Source organism: Ambystoma mexicanum, chromosome 9 (assembly GCF_040938575.1).
Source record: "Ambystoma mexicanum isolate Mex_15411 chromosome 9, UKY_AmexF1_1, whole genome shotgun sequence".
NCBI classification, from domain to species: domain Eukaryota; kingdom Metazoa; phylum Chordata; class Amphibia; order Caudata; family Ambystomatidae; genus Ambystoma; species Ambystoma mexicanum.
The window spans coordinates 389,661,508-389,683,092 of record NC_090931.1 but is presented as its reverse complement, the minus strand read 5'-3'; the positions used below and the strand labels follow the sequence as shown (position 1 = coordinate 389,683,092).

Here is a 21,585-nt window from a genome sequence, read left to right as displayed (position 1 = left end):
AAAGGGATTCAAAGACATTTAAAGGGATCATTTTATCACAAACTCACCTGAGTTTATCTCCGGCAATATCCCTTGAAGCATCACTTCCGCTCTGCACCTGAAAATAAGGACAGATCGCAGGTTAAGAAAAGCAAACAAAGAGAAGACTCTACTCTGGAACTTTTTAAACTGCATACTTATGGCATTTCGCCTTCCGAAACCAGTGAAGTAACTGGTCAAATACGCGCCCCTGCACCAGAAGCAGGATGGAGAGCTCATCCATTCAAACATTAAGGTGAGCCTTGATTGGGGATTTCGGAGGTGGTCAGAGAAGAGCAAAGGGGAGGTGGGAAGCAATCACAATACTCTGCAGTCAGTTTATCCCCTTTCTCCACCTACAGAAAGATTTTTCTACGGGCCAGACAAGCCAGATTTGGGGTTCCAGTTCAGTCAGTGTTTCGAATCCTGCGCATCACGCTTGAAGAGGTCACAGCAATCCAGACCAGGTCAGCGCCTCCGTGGGAGCCAGGTGAGCGTTACAGTGGTATGTCTGCAAATCTGGGAGGGTGACCCCTCCTCTTTCCTTGGGGAGGGTGAGGGTTTCATATCCTATTCTGGGTCTCTGCCCCTGCCATATGAATTTCATTATGCGCTTTTTGGCCTCTTTGAGGAGAGCTTCCGGGGCCTCCAACGGAAGCATCTGGAAAACATATAACACCCTGGGGAGGAGATTCATCTTTATGGCGTTTATTCTTCCCATCCACAAATTTTGCCCCTTCCCCCATCCCTCCATGTCCTTGAATAATTTATCAAACAGCGGGGGGTAGTTTGCCTGGCTTAAGTCCTCATGAGGTCTAACAATGTTGATCCCCAGGTATTTTATCCCTTCAGTGCAGATTTGGAGACCCAGGGGATTCAGTTCGGCCAGGTTTCTTTCCCTGTCTGATGCGAAGGGGAAGATCATTGACTTGCCTATATTTACCCTGAAACCTGAGAAGCGGACAAAGTGTTCTATGACCTGTAGGGCGGCTGGGACTGATCTAGTGGGCTCCCTCAGGTGTAGCAGAATATCGTCTGCATAAAGGCAGCGTTTAAAGGTCCGATCTCCCATGTCAATGCTGCGAACCATCGGGGAACCTCTAAGATATTCCGCGAGTATTTCCATGGTCATGGCAAACAGGAGCAGGGAGAGGGGGCAGCCATGCCTCGTCCCTCTCTGGAGGCTAAAAGTACGTGACAGGCGCCCATTAACCGTGACTCTAGCTGATGGATCTGCATATAGGGCCTTGATGGCTTGCCTGATCCCCATTCTGAAACCCAGTTTCATGAGGACTCCATGTAAAAACCCCCAGTCAACCCGGTAGAACGCCTTTTCAGCGTCGATGGCCACCATCACCGGGTTATCCCCCTTCGGGGCTGCTTCCCTCATGATATGCAGCATTTTACTGAGGGTATCCGTCCCCTGCCTTCCCTGTATGAAGCCCACCTGGTCGGAGTCGATTAGACCCAGCATATATCCATCCAATCTCGTGGCTATAATCCTGGTGAATAGTTTTGCATCCACATTCAGGAGGGAGGTTGGTCTATAGGACCGGCAGTCTGCTGGTTCCTTTCCCTCCTTCGGGATCACCGTTATTAATGCTTTGCCAAAGGACGGGGGTGCCCTCCCCGTCGTCATGATGTTAGTGAATAGGCCTGCCAGGAACCCTGCCAGTTGACCCCCAAAGGCCTTGTAAAAGCCTGCAGTGAACCCGTCCTCCCCTGGGGCCCTACCCAGCTTTAGTCCCGATATTGCCTTAAGTACCTCCTCTTCTGTTATTGGGGTGTCTAGGGCAGATGCTTCCAGGGTTCCGAGGACGGGGAGTGTAACCCCATCGAGATATGCCTTGACTGCTTCCTTCTCTGCCTCTCCTTCCCTCCCATAAAGGGTCTCATAGAAACCGGCAAATTTCTCTGCTATGCCTTCCGGATCAGATCTTTCCCCCTCTTCCTCGCTTGCAATTTTTGCCACCCATCTGTCTGCCCGCTGGCCTCGGAATTTGACCGCCAGCATAGCATTGGCCTTATCGCCTTTTTCATAATATCTTTGACGCAGGTGTTGGAGGCCCGCTACGATTTTACCCATCTCCAGTTCTCTCAGTTCTTGCCTCTTCCCTCTTGCGTTGCCCAGGTCCCTCTCCATCTCCTCATCCCCCTTCCTTTCAGACCTCTCCAATGCTATTATCTCTGACCGCAATCTGTGGGCCAGGAATGTCCTGATCCTTTTTTTGGAAGCCCTTTCGCCGATCAATCTACCTCTCCAGGTTGCCTTTGTCGCCTCCCATACTGTCTCTATGTTAACCTCTCGTGTTATTCAGCTCGAAATAGTCTCTAATCGCCAATCCCATCTCCTCCTTGAAAACCACATCCCGACTCCACTCTGTCCATATTCTGGTGCTCTGTGAAGAGATAATCTATTCTCGTCCTAGTACCATGGACTGCAGAGTAGAATGTGTATCCCTTTCCGGCCGGATGTAGCTCCCTCCATATGTCCACCAACCCGTGCTCCCACATCAGGTTCTGGAATTTCCCCTGTGGTCGACCCCCTCTGCTGCCTAGTGGACTGGCCTCTCCACTATGATCCAGCTCCCGGTTCGCCCACATGTTAAAATCCCCATCCAGGAGTAAAAGCCCTTCAGCTTTGGCCATTACCTCCCCCATTGCCTCCTGGATGAATTCGGTCTAGCCCATGTTGGGGCAGTATATGACTGCTAGGGTGACTCTGGAGTTATGCAGATTGCCCGATACCACCATGGATCTCCTGTCCTCCCTTCCCCACTTGGTTACCTCAGCGAGCCACTGATTCGTATGTATTATGATCCCGACACTGCCTCTCTTTGTGTGGGCGGATGCCCAGAAGGTCTGGCCCACCTGTGAACCCGGGATGGCCCTCTCTTCCCCCTTCACCGTTCTGGTTTCTTGGACAAAGAGGACATCCAATTTGGCGTTCTTCATTTCCCTCCCCAGGAGGGAGCGTGTTGCTGGGGAATTTAGCCCCTTAACGTTAAGCAAGCCTATCCTCAGGACCCGGCCCTTCCTTTCATTGTCTGCCATTGGATCTTTGCCTTGCGTGCATCGTCTTCCCGGTCTTGTGGGGGCTGCTCCGTTCCCATACGAATTTGGATCAGTGTTGTGCCCGAGAGTCCCTCCCCCAAACCCCCTCCCTTATCCCCTTCCCCCTCCCAACCCTATTCATGACGCCTGCCAACGGGCAAGCCACCAGGGTGAATACATGTCCATCCACCACAGTTCCCTTGGCAAGCTCTGTGTCCTCGGCCGGGGTTACTTGACTCAAGCCCTTACATTCCCTGTTAGCGAGTCTTTATCCACCTAGTCCTCTCCAGCGTCCAACGTGGGGGTGTTTGGTTTCTTGAATTTTCTTCTGCCCTTTGTCTTCTTCTTTGTGGACCAAGTGCCCTCCGGTTCTCCCCTGGTGTCTGGTGTTGCCTGTATGCCCACCTCGTTTCCATCCTCCGGGATGTCGCTCTTAAGCACCTGCAGCACTTGTAAGGCTTCTTTTCCACTAGTCACTCTATAGTCCACGCCAGATCGTTCAAAGAATAGGGCGAATGGAAAAGACCACCTATATCTTATGTCCTGGCTAGTGAGCCACTGGGTGAGCGGACGATACTCTCTTCTGCGGGTGAGCGTGAGGGCTGAGAGGTCCTGGTATATCCTGATTGTGTATCTCCTTCGAAGATGAAACTCTCCAGCCTCTTTGCCTTCTCTAGGACCTCCATTTTCTCTCAGTAGCGGAGGAAGCACACAACGATGGACCTTGGGCCTCCCTCTCCGATTCCCCACCTCGATGTGCTCTTTCCAGCTGGACTTCCTTGCCCCCCTCTATAGTGAAGAGTTGGTTTATGAGGCCTTGGACTTTCCTTCCCACATCGGCAGCTGTATCCCTGCTTTGCTGAGTAACGCCTAAATCGTCCATCTACAGGATTATATCGTCTTCTCTCATTTCTAAGTCTGTTAGCCTCGCCTCATACTTCATGTCCAACAGATCAGTCTGGAGGTGGTTATTTTCCATTCCTTCCATTTTTTCCTCTAGAGTATCCACTCTCCCTCTGAGATCTACTATTGAGGCTTGTATATCAGTTGGGATTGCTGTAATCTCCCGGAGAATGTCCTTGAGATCGTTCTTCGTTAGTGCTGCGGAGGGGCGGTCACTACCTGTGGGCATGGTGGCTCTGTGCACTTCGCTCGGGGCTGTGTGTGACCTGCGAAAGCGTTGGAGAGAGATGATTGCGCTAGTGGCCAGGGTCTGCTCCAGGGTTCCGTCTCCTTGATGCACCTTGGCGTGGGGGTGCTATGTAGACACACCTTGCCCTGTCCCGATATTCCACTTGGTGGCCCCGGTCCCTCTTTGTGTTACATCTTGTTATAAACATTGGTCCTTTTGGCATCGTGGCCGGTTATGCCGTTCCGTGTTTGTGCGACCTTCCAAGATGGTGGTCTTTCTTGTTGTTCTGGGAATACCGGTCAAGCTGCTATGCGTACATTCCCGACGTTGCCTGCCGGTCATGTGACCGAATATAAGGGATTGAGTGTATTGCTTCAGTGCATCGCTGCTCCAGTCCAGACGCTTCGTGAGTGATCGCAAACTAGGGATCTCTACTTTCTACCTCTTACCTGATTCTAACCTCTTCTCTTCTGTTGGCTTCAGATTTGACTGCTCCAGGTTTCGGGGAATCTTTGACTCCGCCCTCCGAGGTTCCTTCCCGTCTTGCGCCAGAACATTGTCTTTCACTCGTATTAGTGTTCCGCCATTGACTTTGCTTAAGGGTACATATTACCAACCACAATTCCTTCATACGGTATTGAACCATCTTCCGTATCCTGCTATTCTAGTTCAGTTACTACCAGACTAACCATTTCACCTTTCTATTTACAATCTACCCTTCCTCTCTTGCTGTGATCCGAAGTACGGAAAATAGAGAGTCTAACTGATCTGCATTAGAAACATCCGAAGCGGATCTTAGGTGGGTGGCAGTTCCCGCTGGAACCCTTTCAGCTCTCTATCCTAAAATTCTTCTTACCTGTCCTTTCTTATTCGCGGAACCCGTTCCCTTCCGGAATTGTAACTCAGATACAAAGACAAACTACTGCAGGATTCCCGTACCTGAAGCCCAGACGACATCAGACTGTCCTCGGCGCTGCACAGGGTTTTCTTCCCATAAGAGGGTTTCCCTGGGAGTGCTGTCCTCTCATCTCCTGGTTATCCTCGGTAGAGAGCGGCAGAACTTGTGGGGGAATTCTAATTTTCGTCCGTTCTATCCTATTGCCTTCCCGGTCACTGCTGATTGTTCAGGTTAGTACAATCCTTCATATATAACTGAGTTGGATTATATTCAGATTGATAACATTAACAGTTAGCGACGCCCGAAAAATAGGAAAGAAACCATTTGGGCTTTCAGCAAGTGACTATGGAACAGCAAATGCAACAACTTATGGCCACCATGCAGTCTATGTCCCTGGAACTGCAAAGTGTCAAACAAGACAATGCGCAGCTCCAACAACAGGTAGCCCGTATAGTTCCTGAAAAACCCCCGTCATCTCTGCCTTCTGGCAAATTTGATAGGGATCCTCATAAATTGAAGGAGTTTCTAGATAGCTGCACTGTGAAATTTACGTTTAAGCCACGGTATTTTCCTACTGATAAGGACAAAGTAGGGTTCCTAATATCCCACCTTTCTGGGCCCGCTTTAGCGTGGGCTACCCCGTTGGTTACCTCGGGGAACGCAATTCTGGAGTCTCATCCAGCTTTTGTAAATAGTCTTAAGTCTATGTTTAATAGACAAGAAATATCAGTGGCTTCCCAGGAATGTCTCCTTGATCTTAGGCAAGAAAACAAGGACCTCCTGACTTATATTACCCAATTCAAGCAGCTATCTTCAGAGACCAATTGGGCGGATGATGCTCTTCTTATTTTGTTCTGAAGAGGCCTCTCTGAAGAATTAAAGGATGAAGTATCCAGAGTCCCCCGTCCAGCCAACCTAGCTGACATGATCACCATCACCATGCAAATGGAGTGCCGTCTCCAAGAGAGATTGGGGGAAAGGAAAAAGGGGAAGGGGGTCCGTCCTCGTTTAGAGAATTACCCAACAATAGGCAAATCACTGCAGACAGAGGAACCTATGCAGATCGGGGCGGCCCGTGGTCCACTGTCTACAAATGAAAAGGAACGACGTAAGTCGTTAGGTTTATGCATGTATTGAGGTTCTTCCACTCATGTGTTACGAGACTGCCCGACTGTTCCGCCCCGAAGACCAGGCACTCAGAGGTCGGGAAACTCCAGAACCCAGTCGTAAGAGGAACCACGGGTAGGGTAAACAAATACGGTTCCTCACCTCAGATAGACGTGTCCCATGCTACTCCCCCACAAGATCTTTCCATGGTTGTTTTGTCTCTTAAATTAGTGTTTCAAGATCAAGTAATTCAAAGGGTTCCGGCTTTAGTTGATTGTGGGGCCGCTGGAAATTTCATTGACGATAAATGGGCTGAAGACAATGGTATTGCCCGTATTTCCAAGACCTGCATTACGCCCATTCAAGGGGTGGATGGTAGTCCCTTAAGTTCAGGTCCTATCCAGGAACAAACTAAACCCATAACCTGTATAATCGCTTCACATAAAGAAACCCTCACATTCGATTTGATTAAAGCGGCACATTTCCCCATAATACTGGGTTTGCCCTGGTTACGGTTGCACAACCCACTTATAAACTGGTCAGCTGGCACTTTGTTTCTGGGATCTGAATACTGTGTGGCACATTGTCTATCTAACGAATCTGTAGGACTTCAGGTTCCCTCTCAAGTGCCTAGTCAAACTCCGATCACGGCCATTGCCCAGATAGGAAATATCCCTGTTTGTTACAGGAAATATCAATTGTTATTTTCCACACCACAGTTTCCTACTCTGCCTCCTCATTGGAGGGATGACTGTCATATAGAATTGCTCCCGGATCAGCCTGTTCCGTTTGGTCGCATGTATATGCTATCCCAGCGAGAGAAGAACGTCCTCAAGGAGTATCTTCGCATCAACTTACAAAATGGCCTTATTACTGAATCCACCTCCTCTGCTGGGGCCTCCCTGTTTTTTATTCCTAAAAAAGACAAGGAGGAGCTTAGACCTTGTATAGACTATAGAGGCCTCAACAAGATCACAGTACCCGACAAATACCCAATGCCCCTGATTCCAGATATTCTCGAGGCCGTACAAGGGGCTACTATTTACTCCAAATTAGATCTCAGAGGGGCGTATCATCTCATTTGAATTGCTCCCGGGGATGAGTGGAAGATGGCTTTCCGAACACCTTTTGGACGCTACGAGTACCAAGTAATGCCCTTTGGTCTTTCTAATGCCCCGGCTATATTTCAGAGATTCATGGACCACCTATTTGCAGACGTTCTACTCCATTTTGTAGTCATATACCTCGATGACATTTTGGTATTCTCTGCAAATGAAGCTGAACATATCCGTCATGTGACTTTAGTCCTGAACCGTATTCAATCTAATCAGTTGCATTGTAAGGCTGAAAAATGCGAATTCCACAAACCACAGGTCAATTATATCGGCTCAAGGTGTATCTATGGACCCAAGGAAGGTATCGGCGGTCCTGGAATGGCCATCCCTGTTGAATATCAAAGAGATACAACGATTCCTTGGTTTTGCCAATTTTTATCGCAAATTTATACCATGTTTTCCCAACATCATTCTTCCCATCACCAGATTATTGAAGAAGGAAGTCCCTTTTTATTGGGATTCGAATGCTGAAGAGGCTTTTGATAAACTGAAAAAGTTATTTTCATCTGCCCCAATCTTGTCCACTCTTGACCAATCCAAGCCATTTATATTAGAGACCGACGCTTCACATTATGCCCTAGGAGCTGTTCTCCTGCAAAGGTCCAGTCAATGGGTGGAATCACAGGTCGCATATCTATCCAAGACCTTTAGCCCTCTGAAGTAAACTATTCGGTTCTTGAGAAGAAATTGTTGGCTATTAAAAGATCTTTCGAAGAATGGAGGCATTTGTTGTTGGGGTCTCCGTATCCTGTGGAAGTCCGCACAGATCATCAAAACCGAAAGTTCTTCAACATGCCCAAACCACCAACAGTCGTCAGGCTCGTTGGGCACATTTTTTTCTTCCTTATTGCATTTTATTTACCTTTCTTCCTGGAAGCCAGAATCTTAGAGCTGATGCTCTTTCCCAGAAGGATCACCCTATAGCTAGATTCAGCCCTGAAAGTCTGTTTCCCAAGGCTCAGTTCATCTCAGTCCTAACTGATTTTCTCCAGACAATTGAGCAAGACACTGCTCGACACTTACAGTATTGCGAAGATCTTGAACGCACCTACCATCTCTCAAGAGACCGTGGATTTTTCTTTCATGAAAGGCAAGTTCTTGTGCCTTCGCCTACTCTCCAGAAGGAGGTACTGTATATGTGTCATGATTCCAGAGCCGCTGGTCATCGGGGGTATCAATCTACTTTAGAGCATGTCAAACGTCATTTCTGGTGGCCGAGTCTTCACTCTGATGTGCGAGACTACATTTCGGCTTGCGTTACCTGTCTACAATCCAAAATACCTAGGCAATCTCCTTTGGGACTACTTACCCGAATACCTATTCCTGAAAGACCCTGGCAATTGATTTCTGCTGATTTCATAGTGCATCTTCCTCCATCCTCTCATCAAACCACTATAATGGTAGCCATAGACTATTTCACGAAGATGGCCCATTTCACCCCTTTGCCCAAACTTCCCAATGCAGATCAGACGGCCCAAATCTTCATATCGGATATCTTCTCTCGCCATGGGTTACCGGACACAATTGTGTCAGACAGAGGTCCTCAGTACACCTCCCTGTTCTGGCAGAAGTTGTGCACCTTATTGGGAATCAGAAGAGCACTGAGTTCTGGGTACCACCCACAGACTAGTGGACAGATAGAGCGATTAAATCAGACATTGGAATGCTATTTACGTTGTTTCATATTGACCGCTCATGACAACTGGGTTGATCTCTTACCATTGGCAGAATTTGCCTATAATAATGCGATTCACTTGGCTTTGAAGACTATCCCTTTCTACTGTACCTATGGATACCATCCAGCCTTTGTTCCAACTATAGCACCACCTCCCTCCCGTTACCCTGGGGTCGACCGGCTCATTGCTGACATTCAGTTAGGTCATCAAGTCACTCGAAAGGCTCTTCAGGCTGCTCAAGATCGGGCCAAGATCTCTGCTGACCGACACCGAAGAGCGGCACCGAAAATAACTGTTGGAGACAATGTATGGTTGTCCTCTCGATTTCTTCCTCCCCATTTGGTTTCCTCTAAATTGTCTCCCCGATTCTTTGGACCTTTCAGGGTTGTATCCCTGGTGGCCGCTGCAGCTGTCAGGCTCTTGCTGCCTCCTTCATGGTCTCGGATCCATCCAGTGTTTCATCTCTCCCAGATCAAGATGGGAGTGCCTGATCGTTTTCAACGATCCACTGTTATTCGTCCACCTCCAGTTTCCAGAGCGACGGGGCCGGAATTTGAAGTAGCGGGCATCTGTGACTCCCGCTACCGCAGGGGTCGTCTTCAGTTCTTGATTGATTGGAAGGGGTTCGCTCCGGCAGACAGGTCTTGGGAACCAGCTTCAGGGGTTCATGCTCCTCGTTTGGTGTGCAGATTCTTCCGACTAAATCCCGGGAAGCCGGGTTTCCCGCCTTTGCGGAGGGGGCATACTGTTACATCTTGTTATAAACGTTGGTCCTTTTGGCATCATGGCCGGCTATGCCGTTCCGTGTTTGTGCGACCTTCCAAGATGGCGGTCGGTCTTTCTTGTTGTTCTGGGAATACCGGTCAAGCTGCTATGCGTACATTCCCGACGTTGCCTGCCGGTCATGTGACCGAATATAAGGGATCGAGTGTATTGCTTCAGTGCGTCGCTGCTCCCAGTCCAGACGCTTCGTAAGTAATCGCAAACTAGGGATCTCTACTTTCTACCTCTTACCTGATTCTAACCTCTTCTCTTCTGTTGCCTTCGGATTTGACTGCTCCAGGTTTCGGGGAATCTTTGACTCCGCCCTCCGAGGTTCCTTCCCGTCTTGCGCCGGAACATTGCCTTTGACTCGTATTAGTGTTCCGCTATTGATTTGCTCAAGGGTACATATTACCAACCACAATTCCTTCATACGGTATTGAACCATCTTCCGTATCCTGCTATTCTAATTCAGTTACTACCAGACTAACCATTTCACCTTTCTATTTAGAATCTACCCTTCCTCTCTTGCCGTGTTCCAAAGTACGGAAAATAGAGAGTCTAACTGATCTGCATTAGAAACATCCGAAGCAGATCTTAGGTGGGTGGTAGTTCCCGCTGGAACCCTTTCAGCTCTCTATCCTAAAACTCTTCTTACCTGTCCTTTCTTATTCGCGGAACCCGTTCCCTGCCGGAATTGTAACTCAGATACAAAGACAAACTACTGCAGGATTCCCATACCTGAAGCCCAGACGACATTAGACTGTCCTCGCCACTGCACAGGGTTTTCTTCCCATAAGAGGGTTTCCCTGGGAGTGCTGTCCTCTCATCTCCTGGTTATCCTTACCCGGGAAGAGAGCGGCGGAATTCTCATTTTCGTCGGTTCTATCCTATTGCCTTCCTGATCACTGCTAATTGTTCAGGTTAGTACAAGCCTTCATATATAACTTTGAGTTGGATTATATTCAGATTGATAACATTAACACTTTGTTTCCGGGATGCTGTGTTCGCACTACTTGGGGTTGGGGCCCACTTCTCTGGGTGAGCCTCCGCTGCCCGGTCCGGGGGAGGCCCGTGGGCTTTCAAGGGATGAGGTCTGTTTGTCCCACTTTCTATGAGGGGCGGATCACCCAGGCACGACCCCTCTCAGCACTGCTTCCCCCTGCACTCTCCTCACCTCCTCCTGGCTCCTGCCGGGGCCCGCCGTGCGTTTGTCACGCCTGCAGGGTCTGCCCACTAGGCCCGGGCTCCTCCACTGTTGGCCCCGAGGTGTGCGGGAGTCCGTTTGAGCTTTCGTGTTCGGGAGGTGTGTTGGCGGGCCTCTGTCACTCGCCCGATGGGTGGCTCATGGGGGCCTGCAGGGAGCCCCCCTCTATTCCGCCACTCAGGATTGTTTCCCAGTAGTCGGGGCCCAGGCTGGGCCCTTCTCCACCCCCGGGCCTGTGTGGCACCCAATCTCGGCGGGGATTGTGCCCCTGTGCCTTCCGCTCGAGGCTTTGGGCACTCTGGGGGGGACCCCAGCCCCAGATCTTCGGTCCTGTTCTGCGGGTGTGGGTGCAGCGGGGGGAGTCTCGAAGCTTCGGTCTCCGCGGCGGTCCTATCGGGGACCGGTGGCCCTGTGGGGTGGGCTATCTCCGGTGGCTCGGCTGCACAGTGCGCTCCGAGGCGGGCGTCCTCCTGGCCGTGCCTCTCCGGGGCCCCAGTCCGGATCCGGGCCGTGCTAGGTCTCTCGGCGCTCTCAATCAGCTGGGCAACCCCCGCGGGGCTCGGGTCCTCGCCGGCGCCATTCAAAACTCCCAGCCGGGGGACTGGAATGGCACACTAGGCTCTGCGGTGCTGGAGGAGGGCGAGTCTTACGCGTCCAACATGCTCTGCGCCCCCTGGTGGTCTGCCCCTCCGATTGTTGACATCCGTTGCGCCGCTATTCATTTTGTTCATTTCTTGTTTTGTATTGGTGGGTCTAATGAGTCGATAACAAACGTGATGCCATAACATGTGGCACTACAACTTGTATGATGCCACGCCTTGGAATTGGAGGAGCTGGGTGATGGAAGGCAAATATGCTCCCAAGATTGCTTTGTTATGGTCAGCAGAGAGTTCATTTAGCAAAGGTATTCCAAATGGCGGTTGTGGTGCACAGCAATGATTGTGCATAAATTGCAATAACAAAACAAAGCGCTGGGAAAGTTGGTTCTTTATAACTCGCATGCTATCCTATGCACAAGCATACATTCCTTTTGGGGCAAGTGAAGCACAACAGCTAAAGAAATCAAACATTGTTTTTTAAAAATTTCAGAAGGAGAAAGGCCATATGCAAATCAGGATGGCCCCTCCCAAAATGGTCTAGTCCAGCCCGAACTGCTAGGCAACCTCCCTTCCGCATGAGGCCAGATGCAACAGCAGACATGCTTCCGACTCATTGCACATCAGTGACGCTCTGTTTGGGTCCCTTCGTACAGCAAACGTGTCTGTCCCTTGCTCACTGTGTCCTGGGACTCAAATTGGACCACACTGATGAAGTCTAAAGAGGCCAATATATGTTTGGTGTTGTTTGTGTTCTTTGTGTTCCTGTGCAAGGGTTACATGGCCGAGTATTTTTGACTGGGCTGCCGCTACTGGTGGCAAATACAAGACTGATTTGCATATGGATAGTCCCCTTCTATAAGGATGCAGACGGGTTAAAAAATGATGAAATGGGAGCATCCTGTAACAATGCCAGTGCTGTTTATTTTTTTATTTTTTTTTATTTTGGTTGGCTGATAAATCTACCTTTCAAAATTTACAAAATTTTACAACAAACAAAAAATGATTTTACAAAAGTCAATTAAAATTTCATTTTTACACGATACAAAATGAGTTAAGAGATTTTTAAATTGTCAAAGCAAAAAACATATAAAAGAAAAACGTTGAAACCATCAAGATTTCCAACGTAAGGGTGAATGTTCCCTTCATCACCCACAGTCATAATACGCATCTACTGTTTGATTCACGATGCAACCAGTATGCTATTCTACTTAGCTAAGAAGGAATTACAGCATTGACAAATTGTACTAGGGCAATCTGTATGGAAGTTTTTGTGTTGGTTAAAAGATAAGTCCATATTTCATCACTGGATCATAGTGTTAGAAATTGACAGCACTTATTAAACAGTCTGTTCCGGGTTAAAGTCAAAGCCGGACAATCAACCACCAAGTGGCACAACGATTCGGGTTGAAGTGGATCCTTACAATATCGGCAGTATGTGTCATCTTTAGAGATCAGATGTCTCCTGCCTAAGATCTGCCTCGTCAGGCATAGATTCAACCGAATCTGTAACATCTGGGATCTTACAAAATTGGACGGGCATTTAACTAAATAAGATTCCATGGTGCGTAATCTTTTATTGGAAGACATTAATATTCCACCATCCACATATTCCGAGTATTGTTTACTTGTATGGATCCAGTCAAATCGATGCAGTTTCAATTTAGCTTTTGTGGGATTCAATAAAAGGAGTCCAAGAGAAATGTCAGCGTTGGTAAATGCTTCTAACACACAATCAGTCCATTTTTTGGGCAGATCAAGATGAGATGTAAGCAAGTGTTTTGCAAGAATGCCCAAGACATTTGGAGAAGTGGCGCCTATTATACATTTTCTGTACAGAGTGCAAGATTTACACAGCACTTGGCAGTACATAGAGATGGTTTCTAATTCATAACGAAGTAAGGGTAGTGGAGTATATTTGGGAAGACTTAATACAGCTTTCCAAAAATATGTTTCATAATGGTCCCAAAAGGATCTTGGTTTCGGTGGTCCTGATACTGCTCCATTACTAATAATTGGGACCACTTTCTGTTGGTAAAAAATTAATATATGCGTTAGTGTGAACTAATTTTTGCATCCAAAGTTGCTGTTTAGATGTGGTCATTTTGCAACTTTGTAAATGGAAGACCCAAATATTTATATTGCGAAACTCTGGCTACATCCTGATTTTGAAGAGTCCATTTGTAGGTAGATGTTTTTTTCTTTATAGATGGGTCGCAAGTTACTATTTGCGTTTTATCTAAATTGATAATGAGATTGTTCTCATTAAGATACTCTTGAAGTTTGTTCAACAAGTTTTGGAGCCCACACGGTGAACAGGAGAGTAAGACGAGGTCATCCACATATAAGAGCCAGATGATTTTCTGAGGCCCTAATCTGAGGCTCTAAGTCTTCAAACCAGATTTAGAGCCTCAGATTATTATTAGTACCTATATCTAATAAGAATAGGTTAAAGATTGTCGAGGACAAGATGCTCCCCTGTTTAAGGCCTCGTTTTGTTGGAATGGAAGTGGACAATAAGCCATCTAAAGAAAGTCCTACCTGCAATAAGGTGTTTGAATGTAGTAATTTGATTAAAGTTAGAATGGAAGCGGGGCATCCATATTGTTGAAGTTTCTTAAATAGCAACTGGCGATCGACTGAGTCAAATACATTGCTGAAATCGACAAAGGCTATATATAGTTTTTGTTTATGTTCAGCATACTTTCTCTTAATTAAATTAAGAATGAGCATGTTGGGAGAGGTGCCCAAACCCTTGACAAAGCCTACCTGGAAAGGATCTCTTTTAGCTTTGAGCCTAGTCCAGTCGTTCAGCTCTTGCAGTATGATACGACTGTACAGTTTGCCCAGGGCATATAACATAGCAATTGGTCGATAGCTTTGAGGTTTGTTGTAATCACCTTTTTTGAAAAGGGCAATTATGATTGAGTGTTTCCAAGATAATGGGATGCTTTGAGTAACATTAATATTCTGAAAAATTTGAAACAGAATCTCAGTCCAGAGTTCGGGATTGAGTTTAAAGATCTTATTGGATAACCCATCTGGGCCCGGAGCTTTGGATTGACTTATTGTAGATATGTAATAAAGTATATCGGCTCTTAATATGTTAAGATGAAACACAGGCAAAAGCTCCCCTTCCTGTACTGAAACCACCGCTACTGGAGTGGCGTACATTTTCGTAAAGTGCTCAATCCAGGCCTGTTCAGATACATTATGTATCTGTGTCAGGTTGTGGCTTCATTAAGAGTTGCCCAAATTTGTGCAGTGTTCTGATTACGCATAAGGTTCAACATATGTTCGCCATCCTTTTGCCAAAGAGTTGCGCATTGTATCCGCAACCAATTTTTGTAACCTGTCTTCGCTTTGGTCAAAGCAGCTATTTTAAGGCCTACTGGAAGAAGAGCGGCTTTGCGTCTCAACACACGATATTCTGTTTTTTTTTATTTTGACTTGAACATCAAATGTGTGCCTTTATCGAATCTGAGGGCTTTTTTGAATTCTGCATGTTTACTGGTTGTCTCTGCATGAGATCATAGTAACACACGTTATTGCCCTCACCACTAAGTCATGAGTGGGCAAAAGCAGATGTAAGAGAGCTTGCAAATCGGGTTAGGCTTTCTTCAGACCACCTTATCCAATTCACTTGGGCATTTTCTCTCACAACCCCAGAGTAAGTGGAGGACGAATTTAGTGCCACTCTAAGCGGGATGGACCAGGAACTAGTTAACATTTGATGATCACTGTCTACGACCGACATTACCTGAAAACCTGCTACTTGTGACAGCAGTCTTGAGTCAACATACATATAATCAATAATGGCTCTGGACTGCCCGCGTTGCCAGGTAAAATTTGGGGGTATGTCCCCCACACATGATCCATTATGCATAGACAAGCCACGGGAGGACATTATGTGATTCCAGTGAGTTTGTCTGACAGTTTCTTGAGCTTTCCCAGGTGAAAAGAGATGCAAATTAAGATCCCCCACTAAAATAGTGTGAACAATGTCCGGTATCATGACATCATAGTCTAACAAACACGTAAGGTCATTGAAACATTTCATATCATCAATCCCTTGAAAATTCCAATACATATTTACTAACGCATACAGAACGGAACAAACTGAAAGTATAGTCAATTGAATGAATGGATTAGGCGCATGCAAATAAATAATTTTAAAATCAACGCTGGTTTTAATGCATGTAATTAAGCCAGCCACGGGACGCCCTTTTTCGCCTTGCAATGCAGGCGTAAAATGCATGATATAATCATGCCAAATAGGAGACGTGGTGAGCCACGTTTCTTGCAACATAATAATGTCAAACTGATTTAATGTGGAATTTTGGTTATTGAACAAATGGGAATGCCCACGGGTGTTCCAAGAGGCACATTTTAAAAGTTTGTCCTCGTGCTGATGCGTTAGTTAGATTTTTGTCTCACAATTGCAGACACATTTAGGTTGCATTGGGTATTCATGAGATACAGAATTAACTGGAGCTTGCACAGAAACAGAACATTTAGAAGGCTCAACATCAAAATACGGCCCCAACAAGAGTACAAAGCCCATTTCAAATAATTGTTTTTAAGCTGTCCAAATAATGTTACGAACCAACCGCGAGCGTAACTTCAAGCAAATGGTGGTTAAAACATTTTCATTCATAAATTCTACCTGCTCGATGTCTGCCGTTCCTATGTCTTCCAATTGTTTTACATCAGAGAAGATGTCAAGCCCACTACGACTGTTAAGCAGGTATTGAGGATGAGGAGCAGGACGGCAGCCAAAGATTAAGGTGTTTGCATGAGTCTCATGTTTTAAGTCCTCCAATTGTTTTTTTAGTGGTTGTTTGTGAGATTGTGGAACTATCACAGAGGGCAATGAGATTTTTGTTTGAGGTTTAGGAAGAACTGCTTGTAATAGATGAGCAATCTCAGCACCCCGCCCTTCAAATGAATCTGAGTTGGATTTCAGAGGGGCACTTGAGCCAGTAACAGCAGTCAGATTACAACTGTGTTGTGCACCGTTTTGCTCATGCATAAAAGGGATCTGCTTAGAAGCAATTTTTTGCGGACCGTCGTCCTCATTTGGATATTTCTCACTTGCGATTTGGCTTGTCACACTCAGTCCCTTGTCAAAAGTAAGCATATCAGATGACGTAGTTTGAGGAGCACCTATGGTTGGGAGCTGGGTAAATCTGGCCATATAGGAGTCCACTTCCCTTCTGATTTTTTCCCGCCTATTAATTGCTACTGGTGAGGTAGTGCTGGGGTTAGGTGCTTTATGAGGAACGGTAGTCACTCCTTTCGAGGCCAAATTAAGAATGATAGGAGGTTTAGAATGTTCCTGAATCGCCTCAACAAGATTATCCAATGGGCATATGGCTCCGTGATGGGTTTGTTTTGATACCCTAATTTGATCTTTTTTAATTGGTTTAACTCCACATATTTCTTCAAAACTGCAGCAGTAGATCTTTTTGTTGGAGTTTTCAAAGGTTTAATAAATTGTTTGGTAGAGCCAGAAGTCATATTTTTCTTTGATTTTAAGTTCTTAGATTTTTGCTTTGACACTTCTGCTTTATTGCTTCTGGAGTTGCCCGAACCCATATTCCTTGCATGTCTTTATGAACAGGAGAATGAGTGTGACTTAAGGCCTCTTTGTTACATGGGGCTAACAGGTCAGTAATTACGTTTTGAAAGAGTGGTAACACAGCGTAGACCTCTTCTAAGATTGGACATGGCCATGTGGACTGCCGAGAGCCGTTCACGGTTATAGGAGAGGAAGCTCTGTCAGTATGAGAAACTCTTATGGGTGATAATGCTATAGATTCCCGGCAGCGGCTAGCCTTTTTCGCCCAGAGGTCTGGGCAAAGCTTGCCATGCCAAGATAGTTGCTATTTGAGAGCTCTGAGCATTTAACTTTTCACTTAATTATTCAAAGAGTTTCACTAGAGTGTTCATGGTCGTGTTCATGGCTTCAAAAGCCAGCCCCAAAACTCTATTTCCACTAGATGAGGGAGAAAAGCCTTCTATGTGGGTTATTTGCCTCAGGGTAGGTACTAAGAATGAAGAGGACACATTGGGCTTTGAAGGACTGGCATTGGGAAACATGTTTGGGGAGAAGGAGCGTTTTTCGGATATGGTTTGGGCTGTGTAGTAAGTATGCATGGAGTCCAAATCAATAACTGCTACATCAGCAGAAGCTAGAACAAAGCTCTTGCTAACCGTAGAGTTAACACTCGTTACCGAGGCCCCTCGCACAACCAAACTATCTGTCAGAGACCGATTGCAGGTCATCTTATGCGTTAAGTGATTTACATTCACGCAATCCACTCCCGCTCCCAAACATCCTGCGAGCGCCGGTCTTGTTGGGCACACAGTGGGAGGAGGAGTGTCAACCACCCTTTCAGAGTTCACTGGGAAATAGCCACGTATATCAACATTTGGTTGCCCCTTCAGAGTTTTTAGCGCTGCATTGTTTACCATTAACTGAGCAAGCTTTGGGGTAGAGCAAGTTTTAGTGTCAAAAAAACTTTTGAACGAGGTGGTACGTTTTTTTTCGGGCTTCGGATTCGGTTCGTGAGTTGGAAGCTGTAAAGGCATTCCTGTTCGTAAGGTATAGAATGGGGGTTTCATGGCTTTTCGTGAAACGTAGGATACTCACTGGTGTAAACAGGACAGGCTCTCAGATTGCTTTGCAGCTCGCGACCCTCAGCCACTTACAAGTTCACGGGGCAATCAGAGAAAGCTGTTAAGTAACAGACACCAGTGCCGCACCGCACGTCGCCGTGGCGAAGCGACGAAGCGGCAAAGCGGTGCTTCACTGGGTGCTTCCTCTTGGTGCGCGCGGCATCCTCCTTTTATGATGTCAACAGTAAAAGGAGCCGAGCTTCAGTGTTTAAGCAACAGCAATAACAGTTTGCAGTAGAAAAACAAGTAATCCGTAGAGCAGGGGTCCTGTGCAAAGCGGTGCTTCACCGGTGCTTCCTCCTGGGGCGCGCCATCCATTCATTCATCCATCCCTTCATAATATGGGTTTGAGCGGCTCTCAACCCTTACCTATTGGTTAAAGTTTTTTTCCTGAGGCTCTGTTTGGGTCAATGGGCCCAAATCTAAACAAGTAACAAGTGAAAAAAGGAAGAGGAGACATATTTTGTGTATGTTTGAAACCGATATGCGGAGATTGTTTACACAATATGGCAATTCTATCAGCTAGATAGAAGGTCTATCATCAAAGACAAGATAGACTTTAAAATTATATTGATATTGGATGGGTCTAATAAACTCTATGGTTCACCTGTTTTTATTGATGGGATAATGTAAGATTTTTTGTATTATTATATTGTTTATGTATTACCAATTATATTGCTTTGAAAAATGTAGAGATAAAGTTGTATGTTGGAAGCGTTATGGTACGCAGATGATTTAGTACTAATATCTAAAACTCCCATTGGCCTGCAAAATCTTTTAACAGCATTATGTCAATATTTTCGAGTTAATGAGCTGGTAGTAAATGACAAGAAAACCCAAATCGTAGTCTACACTCCGAAAGGCAAGCGCAGTCATCGCATGACCTGGAAAATAGAGCACATAAATTTACAGGTGGTTCCAAATTATACTTACTTGGGTTTCCTATTTGACGGATCGTCGAACGCTCATTCCCAGTTAATGCTAATTGAAGTCAAAATTCTCGCAGCAATCCGCCAGACTCGTCTAATCATGCATAAATTTGGGAAATTCCCCATTAAACCTGCTCTGATCTTCTGGATTCAGAATGTCATCCCTACCATCTTATATGGTCTAGAGACATACAGTTCAAGTGATCCAGTATTCCTACATGCTTTGGAAGCCAAATGTTGGCGTGCTATTCTAAATCTGCCACAATGCATTCCAGGCCCGATCATTCGATATGAAGTAGGTTTGACCTCACGTTTGGCAATGTATAACTGGCGCTTATGCAGCTTGTTTAGAAAATGTCTATTATCTGCTCTTGATAAATCAACTTTAGCCACAGTTGCCAGCTATCTGATGTCTTCCTCTCATCTGTTTCCGAAAACATGGTCTAAAAACATACTTACCATACTACTAAATGCAGACATTTCTATTGAAACTCTTGTCACCGATCCTGATAGAGCTAAGAAAAAACTCTACATGATGGATTGGATTGACACTAGAGCTCTGTGTTTGAAGTATAAAGATTTTGATCCAGCTGTTTTCTCAGCAAAGTGTTATAGAGACATGGCCTTCTATTTATGCAAATCTCCTTCTCCTGCTTTTAGGAATGCTTTGTTACGCATGCGTTTTAATTTATGTCCTACCCATGAAATTCAAGCCCGTAGAAAAGAAATCCTGCGGGAATCTTCAGGATGTCGTTTTTGCAATAATGCAACAACTATTGAAACTGTGGAGCATGTTATTGTGGACTGTCCTGAACTTATGAACTTAAGACAAAGTCACTTTAGTAAACATTTGCCTTACTTTAGCCAGATGAGACATGAGCATAGATGGCTTGCTATTTCCACTTCCACCTGCATGAGCATAAGACTGGCCACAATTAACTTTCTGCGAGCCTTAAATCTACTAAAATAGCTCGATTGCTAACGATATCTGCTATATGGAACAGTGATTGTCATACCTGTTCATTGCGTATCAATCGTTTAATAATGCAAAACCCAAATGTAACTATTAGCATTAGAAGTGATGGTGTGACATTTGGGGTGATTTGTAGGGTTTTATGATTGTATGTTTTATAATTCACTGTGTTTTATATGTAAACCTTTTGATAAATTGCTGTTTTAAATTGAAAAAAGTTGATTAAATTCAACTAAATTCATTAAATAAAAAAAATAAAAAATAAAGTTGTATGTGATTTAAAGCATTGTATATTCTTTAATTCAATAAAAAATATATATTTTTTAAATGTGCAGGTCACTTTATTCTCAAAGATGACACACGCATTTCAGAGGAGATGTACAGCACTGTGAAATGCTCAAAAAGAAACACCATTTCTATCCCAGTTTGATGGATAGAAATGCAAGTGTGAGAGCAGCGTTTAATAATGCTTCTGTTTCACTGCTAATACCCCAAACACGGATATGCCATGCATTTTAGCCTGTGGGCTACATCATTCCTGACACCAAGGTACAAAGTTCTGCCTGAAAGTTAGCAATCTCGGTTAAACATGATGGAATATTTCTGATGAGTGTGAGGAGATCTTTTGAAATCTGAAATATACAATATTTCTGTTCGGTTCCAAGGATTCCATGCTGATATCTATATAAAATTATAATTCATTAATGAACGTCAATATTAGTAGAGTATAAACCAGGTGTTAACACTTCCAGGACAAATGAAAGCAGTCAGTTTATTGTATAGGACCTAGGCAGTCTCATGTGTTACCTTTCAGTTTCTCGCCTTCGGGTATTTGACAGGAGAAGCCAAAGTCAGTCAGCTTGATGTTCATGTCATCATCCAGAAGAATATTCTCTGGCTTGAGGTCCCTGTGAACGATGTTCTGGGAATGGAGGTAGGAGACCACTTCCAGCAGAGCGCGCATGATTTTCCTGTGGCAGTAAAGGGAGCACAGATCAGATCAGCCGGGAGAGCACCTCCTCAAAGCTCATGCTGTAACGTCGGACGAGACTGTCAATAAATATTCAGCAAATGCCAGAATGGGGACAAAGAATTGCTGATCAGGGCTACCAAAGGTTAGCCTACCTGGACTGGAATTTACTCCGACTTGTCCATCTGGCTGGAGAGAGTGTTTGCAAAGATGTGTCTATGTTTATTTTTTTTTTAAGAGTTAATGGGAAGCATAGATATTTAGAGCACACATCTAAACCTGTATTAATCTTTTAAAGCAACTTCTACTGTGAACACTTTAACTTCTCACAGAGGTACACACAAGCGGTGTCATTGGCAGTAGCGCATACCACACGTTTTTTTTTTGCCCAAAAGTTCAAATTGCCAAATAGTTCTAATATTAGCTATGGGATGCAAAACCCTTGCTCACCTTTAGAAAGATGGCAC

General features: G+C 45.5%; 1 protein-coding gene across 2 annotated transcripts in view; it reads right to left on the bottom strand.

The window, feature by feature from the left end:
* The window catches only part of PHKG1 (phosphorylase kinase catalytic subunit gamma 1), a 417,011-nt gene that overhangs the window by 98,673 nt on the left and 296,753 nt on the right, over nt 1-21,585 (bottom strand). For both annotated transcript variants that reach the window (XM_069614874.1, XM_069614875.1), the window contains exon 6: nt 20,956-21,119. In XM_069614874.1, coding sequence (XP_069470975.1) covers nt 20,956-21,119 — 164 coding nt within the window. The remainder of the gene's footprint in view (nt 1-20,955; nt 21,120-21,585) is intronic.